Source organism: Mobula hypostoma, chromosome 17 (assembly GCF_963921235.1).
Source record: "Mobula hypostoma chromosome 17, sMobHyp1.1, whole genome shotgun sequence".
NCBI lineage: Eukaryota > Metazoa > Chordata > Chondrichthyes > Myliobatiformes > Myliobatidae > Mobula > Mobula hypostoma.
Window position 1 is genome coordinate 18,988,335 of NC_086113.1, and position 20,013 is coordinate 19,008,347.

A 20,013-nucleotide genomic window follows, 5' to 3' on the forward strand; every position below is an offset into this window, starting at 1 on the left:
TGGGAACATCTTCCTGGAGTTTACAAGTGCTATGCAACTGGACAGAGATGGGACCTTGTTACACACATTTCATTGTCATAAAATGGGAATAACTTGGCGATTTTGAGATCCAAACCCAAAAGGCATTATGAACGTACCAAACAGGGCTTCCCTGCAGGGACATCTGTCTTGCCATCATGTCCCACAATTGACATTAGTGAGGAGTCTTGTTAATCTGTCATCAGATTGGGTCTGGTGCAGAACTTCACCTCTGGATTAAGTGGAAAGGTGGAAGGTAGCTAATCCATCCTTTAACTGTAGTTGAATATTTTAAGTGTTTTTAACTTAATGTTTTTTTAATGGTTTCAAACCAGCAACTCTATTTCCTCAGAAGTCCAAAGAAATATGAGATGTCCCTTTTGACACTCTCCAATCTTTAATCAATGCACCACAGAAATCATCCTTTAGGGATGATTCACTACTTATAATGACAACGATGATCACAAGAAATGGCAGAGTGTGGTGGACACAGCCAAGTATATTATGGAACCCAGGCTTCCCACCATTGATGTTTCTCACTGGCCCGGTAAAGCAGCCAGAAAAAAATCAAAGACCCCACTCAACCCAGACATTCTTACTTCACTTCTCTCCCACTGGGCAGAAAATACAAATGCCAGAAAGCATTTCCACCAGGCTCAAGTATAGCTTCTGTCCTGCTTTTATTAGACTTATCAAATGCGTCCCAAATATAATAAGATGGACTGTTGGCCTCACAATCTACCTCGCTGTGACCTTGCATTCTGCATTACACAAACACAGGATGCTGCAGGTGTTGGAAATCCAGAGTAGCACACACTGCAAGTCTTTATTAGTCCTGATGAAGGGTCTCAGCCCAAAATGTTGACTGTTTATTGCTTTACATCGATGCTACCTGACCCACTGAGTTCCTCCAGCATTTTGCGTGTGTTATTGTACACTCTGTCAATGCACAGTTGTAATAAATTGATCTATCTGAAAGGCATGTTAGACAAGTTTTTTTAGTCTACCATGGTACATGTGACAATAATAGAACAATATACCAAAATGGTTACTAACCCTTAGCATTGCTAATTCTTCAGTTTTAATAACTTTAAATATTTCCATATACCAGAAACATTTATTTTTTTAAAAACTGTAATATATCCATCAGAATACTCTGGAAAAAGTTTGTCGGAGATGTTTCAGGCTGGGATTTAATCACTTCAATATCCTGGGCTCTGTAGCCACTGGAGTTATGTTTAGTCTGGTGAAAGAGGTTACCTTTTCACATCCAGGTAAGTATGGGCATAGTGGAACCAGTGGGGTGGGGTCATTGCATGAAAGACAGAACAATTGGCAGCTGGGATGGAAAAGTGGGGAGCCTAAAACATTCTGTTAAGTCCTAGAGGACGAGAACCTAGTGCCCAGTACCAAAACCTTTGGAAGAACGAGGCATCGTATGATAAGAGTTGTGGGGCAAGTGTCTTTGCCCACACTCTTCAAAGACCTGATTGGTCTCCTCACTGTACCTCTTTGAGAAATTTATCTTAAGGCTGCTCCCAGCAAGGTAAGCTGTCAAAACTGATTTTTTTTTATAATGTGGGCAAGTTGTCTAACCCATGGGTGATTTGAAATCGTCGTCCCAATATTCTGCATTGTAGTCACAGTCTGGTCATGGAGAAGACAAGATGCGTCCAAATCTACTGCACGCTTTGCTTCACGCTCATTGTGAAAATATGAATTGAATTGAGCTCTCTGATGGCTAGAGGTTGTGTAGAGCATCGCTCCTCCTGCTCCGTCCCTGTACTCATTGTTGAATTCAGCAGCAGAGCACTGATCACTGGAGGCGGGTGGGATGTATTTTACACCCATTCCTTGGATCACCCCCAGTCCTAGCAAGTGAATGAAGAACAACCCAAATTTTGGTACTTGTTTGTTTTAATCTAAATTTATCTTTTCCAGTTCAAGTATTTCTGAATTATTTAAATCACAGACTTTTAAAAACGGTCCAAAAACCTTTGGCAATTACAAGCTTATCCAATGCCTCAGAGTGTTGCAAGGACTGGGGCCTCACCAGTGTATCACCCGAGTCGTACGGGAACCAAGACTTCCTCATACAGCGTCTCAGGGTGTGGACAACTAGGTCATGTAGAAGTAAATGGCTTGCTTTTACTCCATGTACAGTAACGGTAAGCATGGGTGATCAGTCTGGCCAATGGTCTAGCTGAAATGGTCATTTATGTACATCTCCAAATTAATTTTAAGGCAGAGATAGATAGGTTCTTGATTAGCCAGGGCACCAAAGGGTATGGGGAGAAGGCAGGGGAGTGGAGATGACTGAAGAATTGGATTAGCCCATGATTGAATGGCAGAGCAGACTCGATGGGCTGAATGACCTACTTCTGCTCCTATATCTTATGGTCTTATGATATAATTATGCTGACATAAAATAACATTTTTAAATATACAAGATAATATTGAGCCAGCACAAATGCTATTGCTGAATGGTGCTTCTCTATATCATAAGGAAATCTGAACGCCAGCGTAATCTGGGTCAGAGGTGAAATTAAAGTATCTACAAAATAGCAGAGAACACTCTATTCTTGGATCTCACCATTTTAACTAGTGTTGTCTATAATCACCATAATATATACTTGTTTGTGCAATTTCATCTAAAACAATATTGCACCTACCCCCTACTTGAAGGAAATATGTAATGTATCACTTAATTTATTTATATTATGAAGACACGCAGTCCTCTTTTATTGTCATTTAGTAATGCATGCATTAAGAAATGATACAATATTTCCTCCGGTGTGATATCACAAAACACAGGACAGACCAAGACTGAAAAAACTAACAAAACCACATAATTATAACATATAGTTACAACAGTGCAACAATACCATAATTTGATGAAGAAGTCCATGAGCACAGTAAAAAGTTCGAAGTCTCTCAAATGTCTCACATCTCATAATTTGTCTTATAATTTATTATTGCAGTATAAGTTTTGAAGCTTTCAATGTTGATAAGATCCAATAATGAGAATGGCAAATTTGTTTTACCTTGATACGTAACAGGTTGTCTGGATTACTGCTACAATGCCTTACATTGTCCTCACGATCTTGCTGCTTCGTGGAATCACTCTCCCTGGAGCGATAGATGGAATTAAAGCATATCTAAGTGTTGACTTCTTACGGCTTCGGAAGGCCTCGGTAAGTCTTTGAGATCAGTGACACAACACCAGTTACAGGCATTTATTCCTCTCCTTGTTAAATGGTGGATGGACATCAATGATTTTTGTATATATTTTCCATTGTAGTTCTATAGCTTCAGACTGTCTTATAAAACAAAAGGCAGATTTTGAAATGCTCTCCTTAAAAAGGCTAGTTTGGAGGAAGTAAAATAAAAGTTTAAAAAAGTTAGAAATTAAAATCTCTACGGAAAGGTGAAATATTATAAAGTCGTCCAATACAAAAAGGAATCATTTGAAATGTACAGGCCAGCATCTGAGGACTGCAGTGAAAGTTATCATGTAGTTTCTTGGCAAAAACACAAGAGTTACTAGAAATCTGAAAATACCATACATTCATGAAGTCAGATAGCATCTGTGAAGAGAGAAACATTTTTTTAAAAATTAATAACCTTTAAAGTTTGGCTATTTCTAATTAAAGATATTTGAACACATTTATTTTCTTTCTGTAAATGCTGCTTCACATGAGGATTTCCAACATATTAGCTTTATTTCAGCTGTACAACAACTGCATCGTTTAATATACTCTGTTACTGTATTTGTTTTGATTTCCATTTTCTCTTCATTCTTCTTCTTCTTCCATTTTCATCTTCTTGAAACAGATCAGTTGTGATTAATAAGCCTTCATCAACTTTTTAGCTATCACAACAGCATTTGTGTCACTCAGTCTCTCCACCATGATACACATTCCCCTTGTCCTTCCCACTCCTTCCCCTTTCCTCGAATTTAAAACATAGTTCAATCTCTTACTTTACCTAGTTCTATCTGCCATCTAGTCCTAGATCATTGGCCTAAAATGTAAATTCTGTTTCTCTCTTTCTACAGAGGCTGATTGACCAAAAAATATTTTGTTAGTAGGCTCAGAAAGAAAATGCTTTGTTCTTTACCATAAATATTTTGAGTTATATAGTCTCTCTAGTTTAATCATGGAACCCCAAGGGAGGCTCTGAATCATCTATTGAAAACAATAATGATTCAAGGTAATATAAGAGACTACTTGCATGATTTGTTAACTATCAGGCTGCAGCAATTCCGGTGCAACTTTCCAAGCAACCCTATCCGGCACATATTGGCTGGACAATTAGGTTTGAAATTGAAGCAAATAATGTGTATCCAGGATATCAGCTCCAATCTTGCAGCCGTCCTTTAAATGATGGTATGCAAGGCTCCGACGCGATTGCCTGGTGCATTTGCTTGGGTAAATGCAAAGCTGATGAAGGATGAGAATCCCTTGTCCCTCACAGTGTTGTATACCAGTGGTCATGTTGCATAGGGATGGTCTTGGTGTTTATCGAAGTTAATGTAGAATATTCATTATCAGAATCTTTAATCAGATGTGTTCAGAGTCTTTCTCAGAGAGGTAGTCCTTTTCAATGTCCCTGAAACATAAAATAGAACATGGAGGATATGGAGGTTGTAGAGGCAGATCGTTTGAGTTATTGTGATGCTGGGAAACTAGAGCAGTCAAGTTGTACAATGCACTTGTCCACAATTGGTAATCATTGTTTTGGTTCCATTTTACAGCTGCCAGTTTGTTTGAGTCATAGAAAATTACAGCAAAAAACAGGCTCTTCGGCCCACTTAGTCTGTGCTGAACCATTTAAACTGCCTAATCCCATCGACCTACATCTGGACCATAGCCCTCCATACCCCCTACCATCTCTTAAACTTTGAATTTGAGCTTGTATGCACCACTTGCACTGGCAACTCATTCCACACTCTCACAATCCTCTGAGTAAAGAAGTTTCCCCTCATGTTCCTCTTAAATTTTTCACCTTTCACCCTTAATTCATAACCTCTAATTGTAGTCCCACCCAACCACAGTGGAAAAAGCCTACTTGCATTTAACCCTCATAGTTTTGTATAACTCTATCAAATCACCCCTCAGTCTTCTACGTTCCAAGGAATAAAGTCCTAACCCATTCAAACTTTCTTTATAACTTTGATCCTTCAGACCCAGCAACATCCTTGCAAAATTTCTCTTCACTCTTTCAATTTAATTTACATCTTTCCTGTAGGTAGGTGACCAAAACTGCATACAACACTCCAAATTAGGCCTCACCAACATCTTATACAATTTCAACATAACATCCCATTGATGGTTACAGTTAGCTGATTTTACCCCATGGTATTGCAACCTACTACTTGTACTTCAAACAAGAGTGTTGGCACTCATAACAGGATTGTAATTTGTTGTTGGGTATTGTGAGAAAGTTCCTCTTATACAATCTCCATTACAAAGAGAAACTAGCAATTCAGCATCGCTCTAGTTGGTGAACCATGTTGCCTTTGATTGCTCCATCAAACCTTTACGCAGCAGGATCCAGTCAAAAATGCAAAGCAATGGGTTGCGAGGTTGAAACCTTACTGATGCAAACAACAGGAATTCTGCAGATGCTGGAAATTCAAGCAACACACATCAAAGTTGCTGGAATTCCTGCTGCGTTCTCCAGCAACTTTGATGTGTGTTCCTTACTGATGCAAGGCTGTATCTTGGGGAATCAACGATGTAGTCTTGGCCCACATTGCTTTTGAACCTTACAATTTCTGTAGATCCCCATCCACATGAACATTGCTGACAACATCCAAGCAGCGTTCCTTCCAAAAATTTGCAATCTTTTGTGATAAGTCGCTGTTTTTTGAGGAAGGGAATTTCTTACTTATTGATAGCATCAAGCTATCAATAACATGCCAGAAATTAGTTTTCCCAGCTCTGTTTTTTTTTGTAACATGTTTTATTGTGGAAGTCATTTGAAACTCCTATAGATGCAGCAGCACAGAAACATAGTCACTAGTCATTTCAGAGGGCTCTTGAGAATCATCACATAGCTATAGGTCTTTAGTCACTCATGAGGCCAGGTTGGATATAAGCAGCCAATTTCAATGCGCTTCCTTCAACCACCTAAGTACAGAAGTGAACCAAATGCATTTCAGGGCAACCCAGCAGTTTTAAAGTCACCGTGGAAATTTATCTTTAATTCCATGTTATCAACTGCAATTAAATTTTACAACTGCTTAGTATTAACTGTATTGTTGGTGTAAGCCTCTAGGTTACTAGACTGGATTAGGTTTGGAGTACTGTGTCCAGTTCTGGTCACCTCACTATAGGAAGGATGTGGAAGCATTGGAAAGGGTACAGAGGAGATTTACCAGGATGCTGCCTGGTTTAGAGAGTATGCATTATGATCAGAGATTAAGGGAGCTAGGGCTTTACTCTTTGGAGAGAAGGAGGATGACAGGAGACGTGATAGAGGTGTACAAGATAACAAGCGTAATAGATAGAGTGAATAGCCAGCACCTCTTCCCCAGGGCACCACTGCTCAATACAAGAGGACATGGCTTTAAGGTAAGGGGTGGGAAGTTCAAGGGGGATATTAGAGGAAGGTTTTTTTACTCAGAGAGTGGTTGGTGCATGGAATGCACTGCCTGAGTCAATGGTGGAGGCAGATACACTAGTGAAGTTTAAGAGAGTACTAGACAGGTATATGGAGGAATTTAAGGTGGGGGGTTATATGGGAGGCAGGGTCTGAGGGTTGGCACAACATTGTGGGCCGAAGGGCCTGTAATGTGCTGTACTATTCTATGTTCTATGTTCTATCACTGACATATTGTGTGAAATTTGTTGTTTTGCAGCAGCAGTAGCATGCTATCCAAAAAAAACTATAAATTACAATAAGAAACATCTTTATAAAAATAGGTAGAACAATAAATGAGGTGGTGTTTGTAGGTTCAAGGACCGTCCAAAAAAATCTGATGGTAGAGGAGAAGAAGATGTTCCTAAAACATTGAGTGTGTGCCTTCAGGCCTAATGGTAGTAATGAGAAAAGAATATGTCCTGGGTGGTGGTGGAGAGTCTTTAATGATGGATGCCCCCTTTTTGAGGCATCACTTTTTGAAGATCTTCTTGATGCTAGTGCCCATGTTGGCACAGGCTGCATTTACAACCCTCTGCAGCGTTTTCCAATCATGTGCAGTGGTGCTTCCATACCAGACGATGATACAACCAGTTACAATGCTCTCCATGGCACATCTATAGAAATTTGCTAGAATCTTTGGTGACATACTAAAATTGCTCAAGCTCCTGATGAAATATAGCTGCTGGTATGCTTTCTTCGTAATCACATCATTTAATATGCTGGGCTCAATGGACCTTCAGAGAAGTTCACACCAACTTCTTACCCACTAATTTACCCAGTGTATCACCACAATATCCATAACTTGACACACCATCTACCAATCTAAACATCTCTTGGCCACAACGTGCATCATGGTTACAGTATGATCTACAAAAATATATCACATTTACCTACTCTGACAACATTTCCCAAATGCACACTCATTATCACTTTAAAAAGTACAACTCCAGCAAACATGTCAATAGTATCATTGGACACTTTCCCTCCAAGTTGCGCACAATCATCTATTCATTATCACTAAGTCTAAATCCTGAAACTACCAATCCCAACTCACTACCACCTTCTCAAGGATTATTAGGTATATGTAACAAACGCTAACCTTTGAGTAGGACTACTCAATACTTTTTTTTGCGATCATCTTTATGCACCATGCAATATGATGTGGGCGATCATGGACTTCCTTCTCTATTCATAACCATGATTGTTCTTAGAAAGATAGAAACATAGAAAACCTACAGGACAATCCAAACCCCTCGGCCCACAATGCTGTGCCGAACATGTACGTACTTCAGAAATTACCTAGGATTACCCATAGCCCTCTATTTCTCTAAGCTCCGTGTACGTATCCAGGAGTCTCCTAAAAGACCCTATTGTACCTGCCTCCACCACTGTCGCCAACAGCCCATTCCACGCACTTACCATCCTCTGCATAAAAAAAACTTACCCCTGACATCTCCTCTGTATCTGCTTCCAAGCAGCTTAAAACTGTGCCCTCTCCTGTAGGCCATTTCAGCCCTGGGAAAAAGCCTCTTTCTATCCACACAATCAATGCCTCTCATCATCTTATACACCTCTATCAGGTCATTTCTCATCCTCTGTTGCTCAAAGGAGAAAAGATCAAGTTCATTCAACCAAATTTTTCTTGGCAAATTTTTCTACAGAAGTGGTTTGCCATTACTTTTTTGGGGCAGTGTCTTTAGAAGATGGGCCATTATCAATACTCTTCAGAGATTGTCTGCCTGGCGTCAGTGGTCACATAACCAGCAGTTGTGATATCCACCAGTTGCTCATACGACCATCCACCACCTGCGCCCGTGACCTCGCGTGGCCCTGATCGGGGGGGCTAGGCAGGTGCTAGACCTTGCAGGCCAGCAGAGGGAAGGAGCACCTTACATCTCCTTCGGTAGAGATGTATCTCCACAACGCTACCCATTTTTTACAATAAATATGTTAATTACCATTATTTATGTGGCAGAGTAATGAAATGCTCAAGTGTTTCTTGCAATTGTTATAAAATGGGCAAATCTAATCAATCGTAACTCAAAAGTGTCCCGTCAGTTTGCTCCACACTTAGAAGATAATTCTGAACAGAAAATTGATGGCATGGTGCAATAAAGGAGATGGATGTGGACAAGAAAAATACAGTGACAGAGCATGACTGTGGTTGCTTTCCAGGGATGGACCAGTATTAAGTTCCCTTTCAAACATCTTGTCAGCTCCAGAATAGCTAGACAAAATTGGTTATCAGAGTTCAGCTATAGGGGGCAATAGGAAGGCATTGAATTCATTGGCATGTTGAAATGACGGACTGATAATCAAACTAAAGCTGTTTAAACATAGATAACACAACAGTGTGTGGCACAAAAGGGAGAAGATTCTGAACATGTATTGTGTGGACTTACTGTTAGAGCAGAGAAATAGGACTTCAGCTCTTGGAAGCTGTTACTCTTTTCCCCCATGTAACATATTTGGTATATTTTAATTTTAATGTATTCTCTTTCACGGTTTGTGTCTTTAAGTTTTCTGTTATCACTTCTACCATCTTCCTTTCCAAAGAACATCTGGACCCTACGACAAATATGGTTTGTGCAAAAAAAAAAGAGGCTCATTCAAGCCACAGTTTGTCTGAGGAACTAATTTCCGGCGCCCATTCTTCAGTGTGGTAGGAGTAACACTTGCAAGTGGCATCACAAGATGTTATCTTGTGGGGGAGTTGGGGGGGGGGGGAAGTGAAAACAAGAGTAGCCCTATCCAATAAACAAAGAGCAGGTGGGCAAAAAATAATCCCAATGAGCAGCAACATTGAATGGAAAAGGAACTCCAGCCTGCTATCTTTTCACTACTGCTCCTTGGCTGTGGGACCTGGCTTTTCTCCAAGTCTCTGGAGAAATGAACTGAGTCTTTGGAAATCTGGTGTTTCAGATGACTCCCATAGAACAGTACAGGTCCTTCGGCCCACAATGTTGTGCCAACCTTTACCATACTCCAAATCAATGCTATCCTTCCCTCCCATCTTTCCATCTTTCTTTCATCCACGTATATATGTAAGAGCATCTTAAATGTCCCTAATGTATCTACATATTCCACACACCTACCATTTTCTGTGTTTTACAAAAAACCTGCCTCTTACATCCCGACAATAATTTATTCCCAACACCTTAAAATTATGCCCCTTGTATTAGCCATTTCCACCAAGGGAAAAAGTCTGCTGTCCACGTAAATTCTTTGCCTCGTATCATCTTGTACACCTCTATCAAGTCACTTCTCATCCACCTTTGCTCCAAAGAGAAAAGCCCAAACTTGCGCAACCTACCCTCATAAGACATGCTCGCTAATCCGAAGACCATGGTAAGATTTCTCTGCACCCTGTCTAGAGCTTCCACATCCTTCCTATGATGAGGCAATCTCAACTGAACACAACACTCAAAGTGTGGCTTAACCAGGATTTTAGCGAACTGCAATATTACCTTGTGACTTTTGAACTTTTCCATGTTATGTTACATACAGAACAAGCATGACAGTATTAAATAATATTAATAATCAGTGAGTATGACTGAAACTGCTAATTGAAAGGCTTGGACCTGTACCATGAGGTGATGACATGCCTACTGACATCATCAAAAGAGAGCACAGATAATCCGTAAAGGGAGTGGACTCTGAACTGCTCCATTCAACAAAATCATAGCTGATCCACTACCTCAATACCTGATTCCCACTCTCTCTCCATACCCTTGGTGTTTCTTTTCCAGCGACCTCCTTTTTTGAAACCTCCAGTGAAGTGGCTGCCACTACCCTCTGCATGAAGAATTTTCTCATCCCTCTTCTAAGTATCTGGGGACTCATCTTCTCGAATCAGCCAGGAGAGGCATTTGCGCTACCTGTAAAGCCCTGTCAGGAATCTACGTTTTTGAATCAGAACTTGTCTTCCCTATTCCCTAGTGTATACTGGTGTAGTCAACCCAATCTCTCCTTATATGGCAATCTTGCCATCCCAGAATTCAGTCTGGTAAACCTTTTGCTGCTCTGTCTCTATGGCAACTATATCCTTTCTTAGGCAAGAAGATGAAAACTGCTCATAATCCTGCAGAGATGGTCTTGCCATGACCTCTAGTTTCAGTTTGACAGTCTTACTCCTTGCAATGCAGGACGACATTCCATTTGAAGTCTTACTGCTTGCTAAACCTGCATGTTGGCTTTTGGGGACTTGAGTACAAGGGCACACAAACTCTGCTGTGAGTCGCATTTCCTAATATTGTTGTTTAAATAATATGCTGCCTCTGCCTTTGTCCTACCAAGGTGGATAACTTCACACTTGTCCACTTTACACTACATCTGCCATGTGTACACCCATTCGCACTGAAGGTCCGAATTGCACTGAGGCCTGTTAGAGTCCTCCTCACAGTTCCACCCAGGTTTGTGTTGGTGGCAAATGCAATATTTCATTTGGTATCCTCACCTAAATATATTGGCACCCGAGGTACCAACCCCTGTGCTACCCCACTAGGTATCACCTAAAGCCATAAAATAGTCCCCTTTTACTCCTATTCTCCATTTCCTGTCTGCCAACACACTAGGGTATGGCCTCCAATATCATGTTTTAATTTTACACACTAACCTCTTATGTGTGACCATGAAATGTCTTCTGAAAGTCCAAATACATCACATCCATTGGTCTCCTTTATCTGTTCTACCAGTTACAATGTGAAGAAAAACTCCAGTATGTTTATCAAACATGATTTCCCTTTTGTAAATTCATACTGGCTTCATCTAAAACCATTGATATTTTACAACAGACTCTCATTTTCCCTATTATTGATGTTAAACTCTAATAAAATCCAAGTAAATTGCTTATTTTTATCCTTTCATTGAAGAATTCTGTTCTGTTAGAAATCTGTGCTGGACTGGCTCTGATACATTTGTTTCTCTAATAACCTTTTTTAAAACTTATCATAATGAATTTGATCAGCTGTCATCATTTTGGAGGATATGCTGTAGTTGTATACTGGACAGTCTTTACATAATGCTGCTGTAATTTTAGTTGCTAATTAAAAGAACTGTGTTCCTATTGTGGAGTTTCCCAAAGACTGAAGTAAGATTGACTGTCGAAGATTTAGAGAAGGTGCAGATGAGATTTTACCAGATTGCTGCCTGGATTAGAGAACATGTCTTACAAGGAAAGGTTGAGCGAGCCAGGATTTTTCTCTTTGGAGAGAAGGAGGATGACAGATGACTTGATAAGGATGTATAAAATAATAAGAGGCACGGTAGTGAAGTGGTTAGCACAACGCTTTACGGTACCAGTGACCCGGGTTCAATTCCTGCCGCTGTCTATAAGGAGTTTGTATGTTCTCCCCATGACCGTGTGGGTTTCCTCCAGGGGTGCAAAGACATACCAGTTGGCGGGTTAATTGGCCATTGTAAATTGTCCCACGATTAGGCTAGGGTTAAGTCAGGGGTCACTCGGAGATGTGGCTCAAAGGGCCAGAAGGGCCGATGAATAAATAGAATAGTCAGCCAGCACATTTTTTCTCAGGGCAGCAATGGCTAATCTGAGAGAACATACTTTTAAGGTATTTCAAGGAAAAGGATGGGTGAGGTGGGGAATGTCAGGTAGTGTCTTTTTTTTACCTATAGTGATAAGTAAATGGGACAATTAAGAGACTTAGATAGGAGCATGGTGGATGAAAGAAAAATGGAGGGTTATGTGGGAGGGAAGCATTGGACTGATTTTGGAGTAGATTAAAAGTTTGGCACAAGATCTTGGGCCTGTAGTGTGCTGTACTGTTCTGTGTTCAGTGTAAGATCAAATAGCTAAAGAATTCAGTTGCACATGGAACTGTTCTGCTCTGCTCTACATGAACAAAAGTTACTTGCAGACGTGTCTGGATCAAATTTCACCGTGACAGAAATTTGGCCATTTCCAGGAATGGCTCCCTGTTTTATGTACGGTATAATTTCCACACTAAAGTCATACAGAATATTATTCCCTATACAGCACTGCTTTTGAGTGCTGACTGAGAAAGTATGTCACATCACTTCAAGGTAACCTGTTGGCCACTCACTGAACAACTAGGTTTACATATCACATACAAGGCCCCACCCTTGACTGTGCTTGCAATCTATGTTCTTATAGAGATTAGCTGAACTATAACCAGAAGTTGAGGCTGCCTATTTAGCTTCGCTCTAGAACAGTGATTCCCAACATTTTGGTCCATAGACCGCTCAGTTAATGGTAAGGCTACACGGAATATAAAAGGTTGGGGACCCCTGTTCTAGAACCTTCTAGTTCAATCAGTGTCTCCCACAGATCTGACTATCTTAAGTAAACTTAATAGCATTTGTCTTTGATAATTATTTTTAACATATCTATGCTCACCCCTTCAAATGGCACAATTCTGGTAGAGAGCTGATGAGCAACCTTAAATTAATGTCTTGGAATCAGATTGTCATTTCAGTTAAGAATTGTTAGAGCCACTGCCATACACCAACTAGTTTAAGAGGTGATGGAGTGTAGGAAGGCTTGGGGATATAAAAACGAAATAATTATTCAGGATTTAATCTGATGGAGGATCAGTAAATGTACTTTTGTGTGGGCCAGCACACTCTCCTCTCCCATTGCAAGTTGCTCTCTCCACTGCTTCCATGTTCTTAGATAGTGCAGCTACAACATTGGTGGTTTAATCTGTTGACTGACCCTTCCAAAATAGCACTGGCTACATTGCTTAAACTGAGGAGGAATCTCTTTAGCAGAGGGTGGTGAAGCTGTGGAATTCATTGCCACAGATGGCTATGGAGTATACTTAAAGCAGAGATTGATAGATTTTTAATTAAAAAGAACCTCAAAGTTGACGGGGAGAAAGCAGGAGAATGGGGTTGAGGGGGATAATAAATCAGCCATGATGGGATAGCAGAGCATACTTAATGGGCTGAATGGCCTAATTCTGCTCTGTCTTATTCTCTTAAGAATTGGATCTTTCACCATCTCATCAAGGCTGGAATCAACAAGTGAAAATCATCAGAAGGACTAACACCATCATACATAAGCTAATATTTAAAGCTGATTAGAAAGAGGATCGTATGCCAAAGTAATTTGTGTACAAACTTAGGTTATTTAATTTGATGAAAATAATTAAGTTGACAGAAAAATAATGTGTGGTTTGTGACTGCAATAGCCATAGTTTTAAATTGTTGTTTCAAAAACACAATTTAGAGATTCTCTGAAATTTATATTTATAATAATCCTGAGAAAAGTGGCATTTGCTTTGATTACTTGACTTACTTGATGAAGTTGCCATGGAAATAGTCCTTGGCTTTTCAATAGCAGCTATACCATCCCTATGTTTTAAATGCCAGTAACCGATCAATATTGAATAAACCAATACATTTTTTTCGGGACATCTATTGACTGCCTGTGCGGAATGTTTTAATCTACAGTTGTGTTTAAACTAATATGTTAAATTTGTGCAAATAGACATTTATAAATGATACCAATGTATGCATCCTTTCTCTATTTGCCAGTAACCAAATAAGGAGAGATAACCTACAAAAAAAAATCTACAGATGCAAAACACAAGTTACAAAATTGCCCTTATTTTAATATTGTCTTTCATCTCTGTGCTGAATAGGTTCCTGCAATTATCTCTAATAACAGCTCTTTTTCTCTCCTTTGTGTATCTGCTGTTGCAGGTTTGGATAGATGCAGCGACACAGATATGTTTCTCTCTTGGAGTGGGTTTTGGTGTACTAATAGCATTTGCAAGCTATAACAAATTTAATAACAATTGCTACAGGTAGGCTACGTTGCTGGCGATGGTTTCTTTGTGTAATACCTCTAATGCCTTTTTGAGTATTCAAAATGTCTGCTATGGATTGGCCAGCTATTTGTTAACACCATCTGGGTCATTCCTTTCCTGTTATCTTATCAAGAGCCAAAAGTGAATCCTCCTCTGGTAATTTGGACACTTAAGGACAAGCACCATATGGCCTACTTTTTAAAAAATTCTTTCATGGAAACGGGAGAGTCTGATGATTTCCCAATCAGTGCTTGTCTGTAAAAAGCAGGGATCACTGGCAAGATTAACATTTAAAGCCCACCTCTAATGCTCTGGCAATCCCCTCCTGGACCAATACAATCTGTGGTGAAGGTACTTCCTCTGTGCTTTTTATCTTATTTACTGAAATACAGTGTGGAACAGGCCCTGCCGTGCCTTCGAGCTGCGCCACCCAGCAATCCCCCGATTTAACCCTTGCCTAATCAGGAGAAAATTTACAATGACCAATTAACTTACCAACCGGTATGTCTTTGGACTTGGAGGGGGGGTGCAAATCGAGCACTCAGAGGAAACCCACTCAGTCACGGGGAGAATGTACAAACTCCTTACAGACAGTGGCAGGAATTGAAGCTTCACTGCTGGTACTGTAAAGCATTGTGCTAACCACTACTCTACTCTACCGTGTTCCTAGGTACGGAACTCCAAAGGAGGCAACATCAAAGACTGCACAATATTCCTCCAAATAGGAGCAAAAGACAAACCTTTGGAGGAATTCAGAATAGAATCCCTGTGTACCTGCAGCCCTGTCATTCTTGTCTTTAAAAAATCATAGCTTTGGTGGGAATATTGGTGTCGTGGATGCAGCTGTAGTGTATTGGTGTACTGCTCTTAGCTGCAGCTAGAATAAATTTCTTTAGCTGGATGCCGGTGAATCAGTGGAATTCATTGTCACAGGTGGCTGTAGTAGCCAAGTCATTGGGTATATTTAAAGCAGAGGTTGATACATACTTAACCTTTCGATGCCTTTACTAATCATGGAGAGAAGCCAGGAAAATGGCGTTGAGAGGGAAAATAAATCAGCCATGATTGAATGGTGGAATCAAAATCAGGAATTGGCATTTGTTGTGGAATTTGTTGTCATGCGGCAGCAGTACATTGCAAGATATAATAATAGAGGAAAAATCTGTGAATTACGTTAGGTATATACTGTGTGTATATATAAAATAGTTAAATAAATAGTGCAAAAAATAGTTATTAAAAAGTAGTTGAGGTAGTGCTCATGGGTTCAATGTCCATTCACAAATCGGATGGCAGAGGAGAAGAAGCTGTTCCTGAATCATTGAGTATGTGCCTTCAGACTTCTGTACCTTCCTTCCTGAAGGTAGCAGTGAGAGACTTGATGGGCCAAGTGGCTGAATTCTGCTCCTATGACTTATGGTCTTGGAGGGCAGTGAGGCGTGGGAATGAATATTTAGAGTGAAGGGCAGTGCATCAATCAACAGATACTGTAAGTCCAAGAATCTACTGATGATCTTGAGAACTGTGGCTGTATCCAGATGGTAAAAAAATCTTCAGGGAGTTGGGAGGTAGGGAAATCGCTTTCTATTGACCATCCAACATCTGACCTGCTTGTGTAGCCATAATACTTTTGTGTGTTTTCAATGGTGATCATCTAGATGTTGAGAACTTGAAAATGACAATACTGTTGAATGTTGAGGAGAGGCCCGGAGACTCTCCTATTGGAGATGATCACTCATTACCTTGGACTTGAGAGAAGGTGTTACATCCCACTCATTCTATATAGCCAGAGTCATGTGCCAATATTGCCGTCCAAATGAAAGACTTCATCATTATCTGAGGAACTACAAATTAATCATTGTACAATCATGAGTGAGGCCATTGATGGAACTGGTTAGCCTGGGAAACTGCAATGCGAGTTTCAGATCAAAAATAGGAAGAGGTTAGAGGCAGTTCATATACTCAGAAAACAAAAGTATAGAATTTCTGAGGAATTTTCCTGATTTCCTCTCCTTCCACTCAAAAAAAACCACTCCCACTCCACTTGCATTCTATAATTCTATAACTGCATCCACCAGACTAATGGACGTGAATACAGAAGGATTACTTCGTACCTGTGGTGACAAAGGATCTGTGCTGGGAGATTCCCCCACCGTCTCATTCTGGTTTCTTCCCCCTTCCTTTCCAGTCTTGATGAAGGGTCTGGGCCGTAAGCGTCGACTGTTTATTCCCCTCTGTAAGATGCTGCCTGACTTGCTGAGTTCCTCCACCATTTTGTGCCTGTTTCTCTGGAGGTAAAATCAGCTTGGATGGTGATGAGGGTAGACAATACAGGTGAGAAAAGTCTCTCAGGACCAAATAATAACCAAGAGGATGTTATAGTCAGCGGGAGATTTCAATTTTCATGCTACTGGGCTGATCAAGTAGCCAGTGGTGGTGCTGGCCACTACCATTGCCACCAGGTCTTATAAAATTGTTCAAGATCCCATGTTGCGCTGCCATTGTTGTTACCAGTGTACACCGAATTGCTTTTGATTACTTCCTCCACTTCTGAGCAATATAATTGTTTAATCCCATCTAGTACAATTACTTGATTCGGATAGATATTTTCATTGGAATTGAGAGAAAGAGAGACAAAGTTAAGTTTATTGTCGTATGCACAGGTTCAAGTATACAGGTGCAATGAAAATCTTACCTGCAGTGGCATCACAGGCACCTTGCATCATATAAACAGCATTCACAAGAAAAACTTAAACACAATTAGAACAAGAAACAAAGTCAGTTTTAGTGCAATATGATCGAAGTGGTCATGGAGTTGTTGAACCCTAGTGATTAGGGTTGTGCTGGTTGGTTCGAGAAATGACCACTCCACAAGAGGGTCACTCCGCTAGTCTAGGCACTGCTACTGAGTCGCTACTGCAATGTGTTTCATTTATTCTTTGTGCGTTCGCTGTCTTGTAGACTTGCTGAGGCATGCGAGATTGTGATGAAAACTTGCAGCTCTTCTATCCTTAAAAGCCTCAGATCAATTCTTTTAACTGGCAAGCCCAATATAATTGCTTCATATCTTTAAACATTTAGAACCACAACCAGGAAGTGTTTCCTTCCCATTAGAAGCAAAATCATTCTCCATCATATATGGCTCTCCATTTCTCTGCACTGCTCATATCAGAACTCTCAATCTTGTTTTCAGGGATGCCATCATTACCAGTTCTGTCAACTCAGTGACAAGTTTCTTCTCTGGATTTGTTGTCTTCTCTTTCCTGGGCTACATGTCAAAGCAACGTGGAGTTCCCCTGGAGGACGTGGCCACTGGAGGTGAGCACATGGAGCTGATTGCTTGCCTGAATATGTTATCCTATCCAACAGATAACTATGTGTGTGGAGAAGAAATTACCAGTTTAGTTGGCAATGTTTTTACCAGAATCCTATCATCTATTAATGAAATGATACCACAACTTGTGTGTGGATAGGGTCAGGAACAAGCTTGTTTCAAAGAACTTTAAAAACCAGACAAGTTACACACTCATTTCAATATGTATTTTTATCATTCATATCATCATCAGGTGCCATGCCCAGTTTAAGCTTTGACTGCCATGGCCCACACACTCCTGTTTCGGGTCAAGTGGATCAGTTCATTGGTATTCACTTCCAGTTCTCTGGCTGCTGTCTCCATCATCATTTGTCTTTGTCTTCCTCTTGCTTTCTTCCCTTCAATCTTTCCCATAATTACCGTGCATTCTAACTCCTCTTTCCTAATCACATGTCCAATGAAGTTACGTTGCCTTTTCATGATCTCATACATTATTTCTCTTTTTGTGTTTGCTCTGTTCATGACATCCTCGTTAGATATTCGTTTTGTCCATGATATTCTTTGCATCCTCCTCAAAAACCACATCTCTGCTGCTTCAATTCGTTTCTTCATGTTACTAGATATTGTCCAACATTCTGAGCCATATAACATAACTGGATAAACATAACATTTCAGTACTCTGTGGCAGGTTGTCATGCCTAGTTTAGTATTGGTCAGTATACTCTTCATTCTCGTAAAGGTGTCTTTTGCCATCCCTATTCTTCTTTTGACGTCCATGTCGCACCTGCCATCTGATGTCACCCAGCTTCTTAAGTAGCAAAATTTCTGTACTTGTTTTATGTCTTCCCTGTTTATTCTCAGCCTGCAGATAGGATTCTCCTTCTTTTTGGATATCACCATACATCATCATTCATATACTTCAACTTATTTTAGACTTTGAACAATTTACCCTCTATGATGGGGAAGGTGATCTTGGGTTTTAATAGACTTAGCATTATCTTGACTAACACATACACAATGTTGGAGGACACATCAATTGCTCAGCCCCCTCCATGGATGCTGAGATCCTCCAGCATTTTCTGTGTGTTTCTCTGGATTTCCAGCATCCGCAGAATCTCTTGTGTTTAGCATTGATTTGAAATTGAAGGATTACATTCCTTTTTTCAGAAGCCGGACTGGTATTCATCATTTACCCAGAAGCAATTGCCACTCTTCCTGGTTCGTCAGTTTGGTCGGTCATCTTCTTCATCATGCTTCTAACACTTGGACTGGACAGTGCAGTAAGGCAATGTTTTTACCAAATTAAGGTCAATGAAATGAATGGGACCCTTAACCAATTCAGTGAAAGCACGTTTATCAAAGAGGCATAGATCAAGTGGACAGCCAGAGACATTTTCTCAGAGAGGAACTGCCCAATGCGGTGGGGGGGGGATCATTTTAAGGTGATTGGAGGAAAGTAAGGGGGTTATTAGCTGCTAAGTGCCCCATTTTTGCAAGAAAGAGCAGAACTATGTCAGAGGTAAGTTCTTTACCCAGAGAGTGACGGGTGCATGGAACAGTAGTAGTGGTGGAGGAAGATGCATGATTAGGGACATTAAGAAACTCTTAGATAGGCAAGTTGATGGAAAAAAAGGAGGGCTATGAGGGAGGGAAGGATTAGATTGATCTTAGAGTAGGTTAAAAGGTCGTCACAGAAGGGCGTCTACTGTGCTATAATGTTCTATGTTCTAAAGTTTCCAGTTTTCTGCAAGCTGTGGAACAAATCCAAAGAAGGCATGAAAAACAGGACCTAAATTCGTCTAATTTCCCTACTGTGAAATCATCATTTGTCCTTTTTTCTGAGAAATAGAAAGCCTAGAATGTCCTCGAAGCTGCCCTCAACCTGCCCACCAAATGTCAGGGGGAGGTGGGGACCGGAAGTGTGATGTGGGACATTAGGAGGATGCCAGCTCTGCCTCAGTGCAGGTGCAGGTACATCCTTCTCCACCCGCCTGCTGCTATCGGCAGATGACTGCCACCATCTCCCGCAAGAAAGAGCAAAAATATACCAGTGCTTTTTTTTTATTATTCGGCTACCATGGTGGAGTAGCAGCCAGTGTGTGTGTAGACTGAGGTTTGCGTTCCTGCCACGTGTGTGAAGGAGGTGCACAGATTGCCGAGCTCTGAGAGGAATTAGTAAAGCTACACAGTGGGGACGTGGTGAACTGGGCAGTGCACGATGCAAGGATGCAGTTTATTTTATTT

At 40.5% G+C, this 20,013-nt stretch overlaps 1 protein-coding gene across 1 annotated transcript in view; it reads left to right on the plus strand.

The window, feature by feature from the left end:
* The window catches only part of slc6a3 (solute carrier family 6 member 3), a 41,932-nt gene that overhangs the window by 10,994 nt on the left and 10,925 nt on the right, over positions 1 to 20,013 (plus strand). Inside the window, exons 5-8 of the mRNA XM_063069604.1 lie at positions 3,078 to 3,212; positions 14,353 to 14,456; positions 17,650 to 17,774; positions 18,937 to 19,049. Coding sequence (XP_062925674.1) covers positions 3,078 to 3,212; positions 14,353 to 14,456; positions 17,650 to 17,774; positions 18,937 to 19,049 — 477 coding nt within the window. The remainder of the gene's footprint in view (positions 1 to 3,077; positions 3,213 to 14,352; positions 14,457 to 17,649; positions 17,775 to 18,936; positions 19,050 to 20,013) is intronic.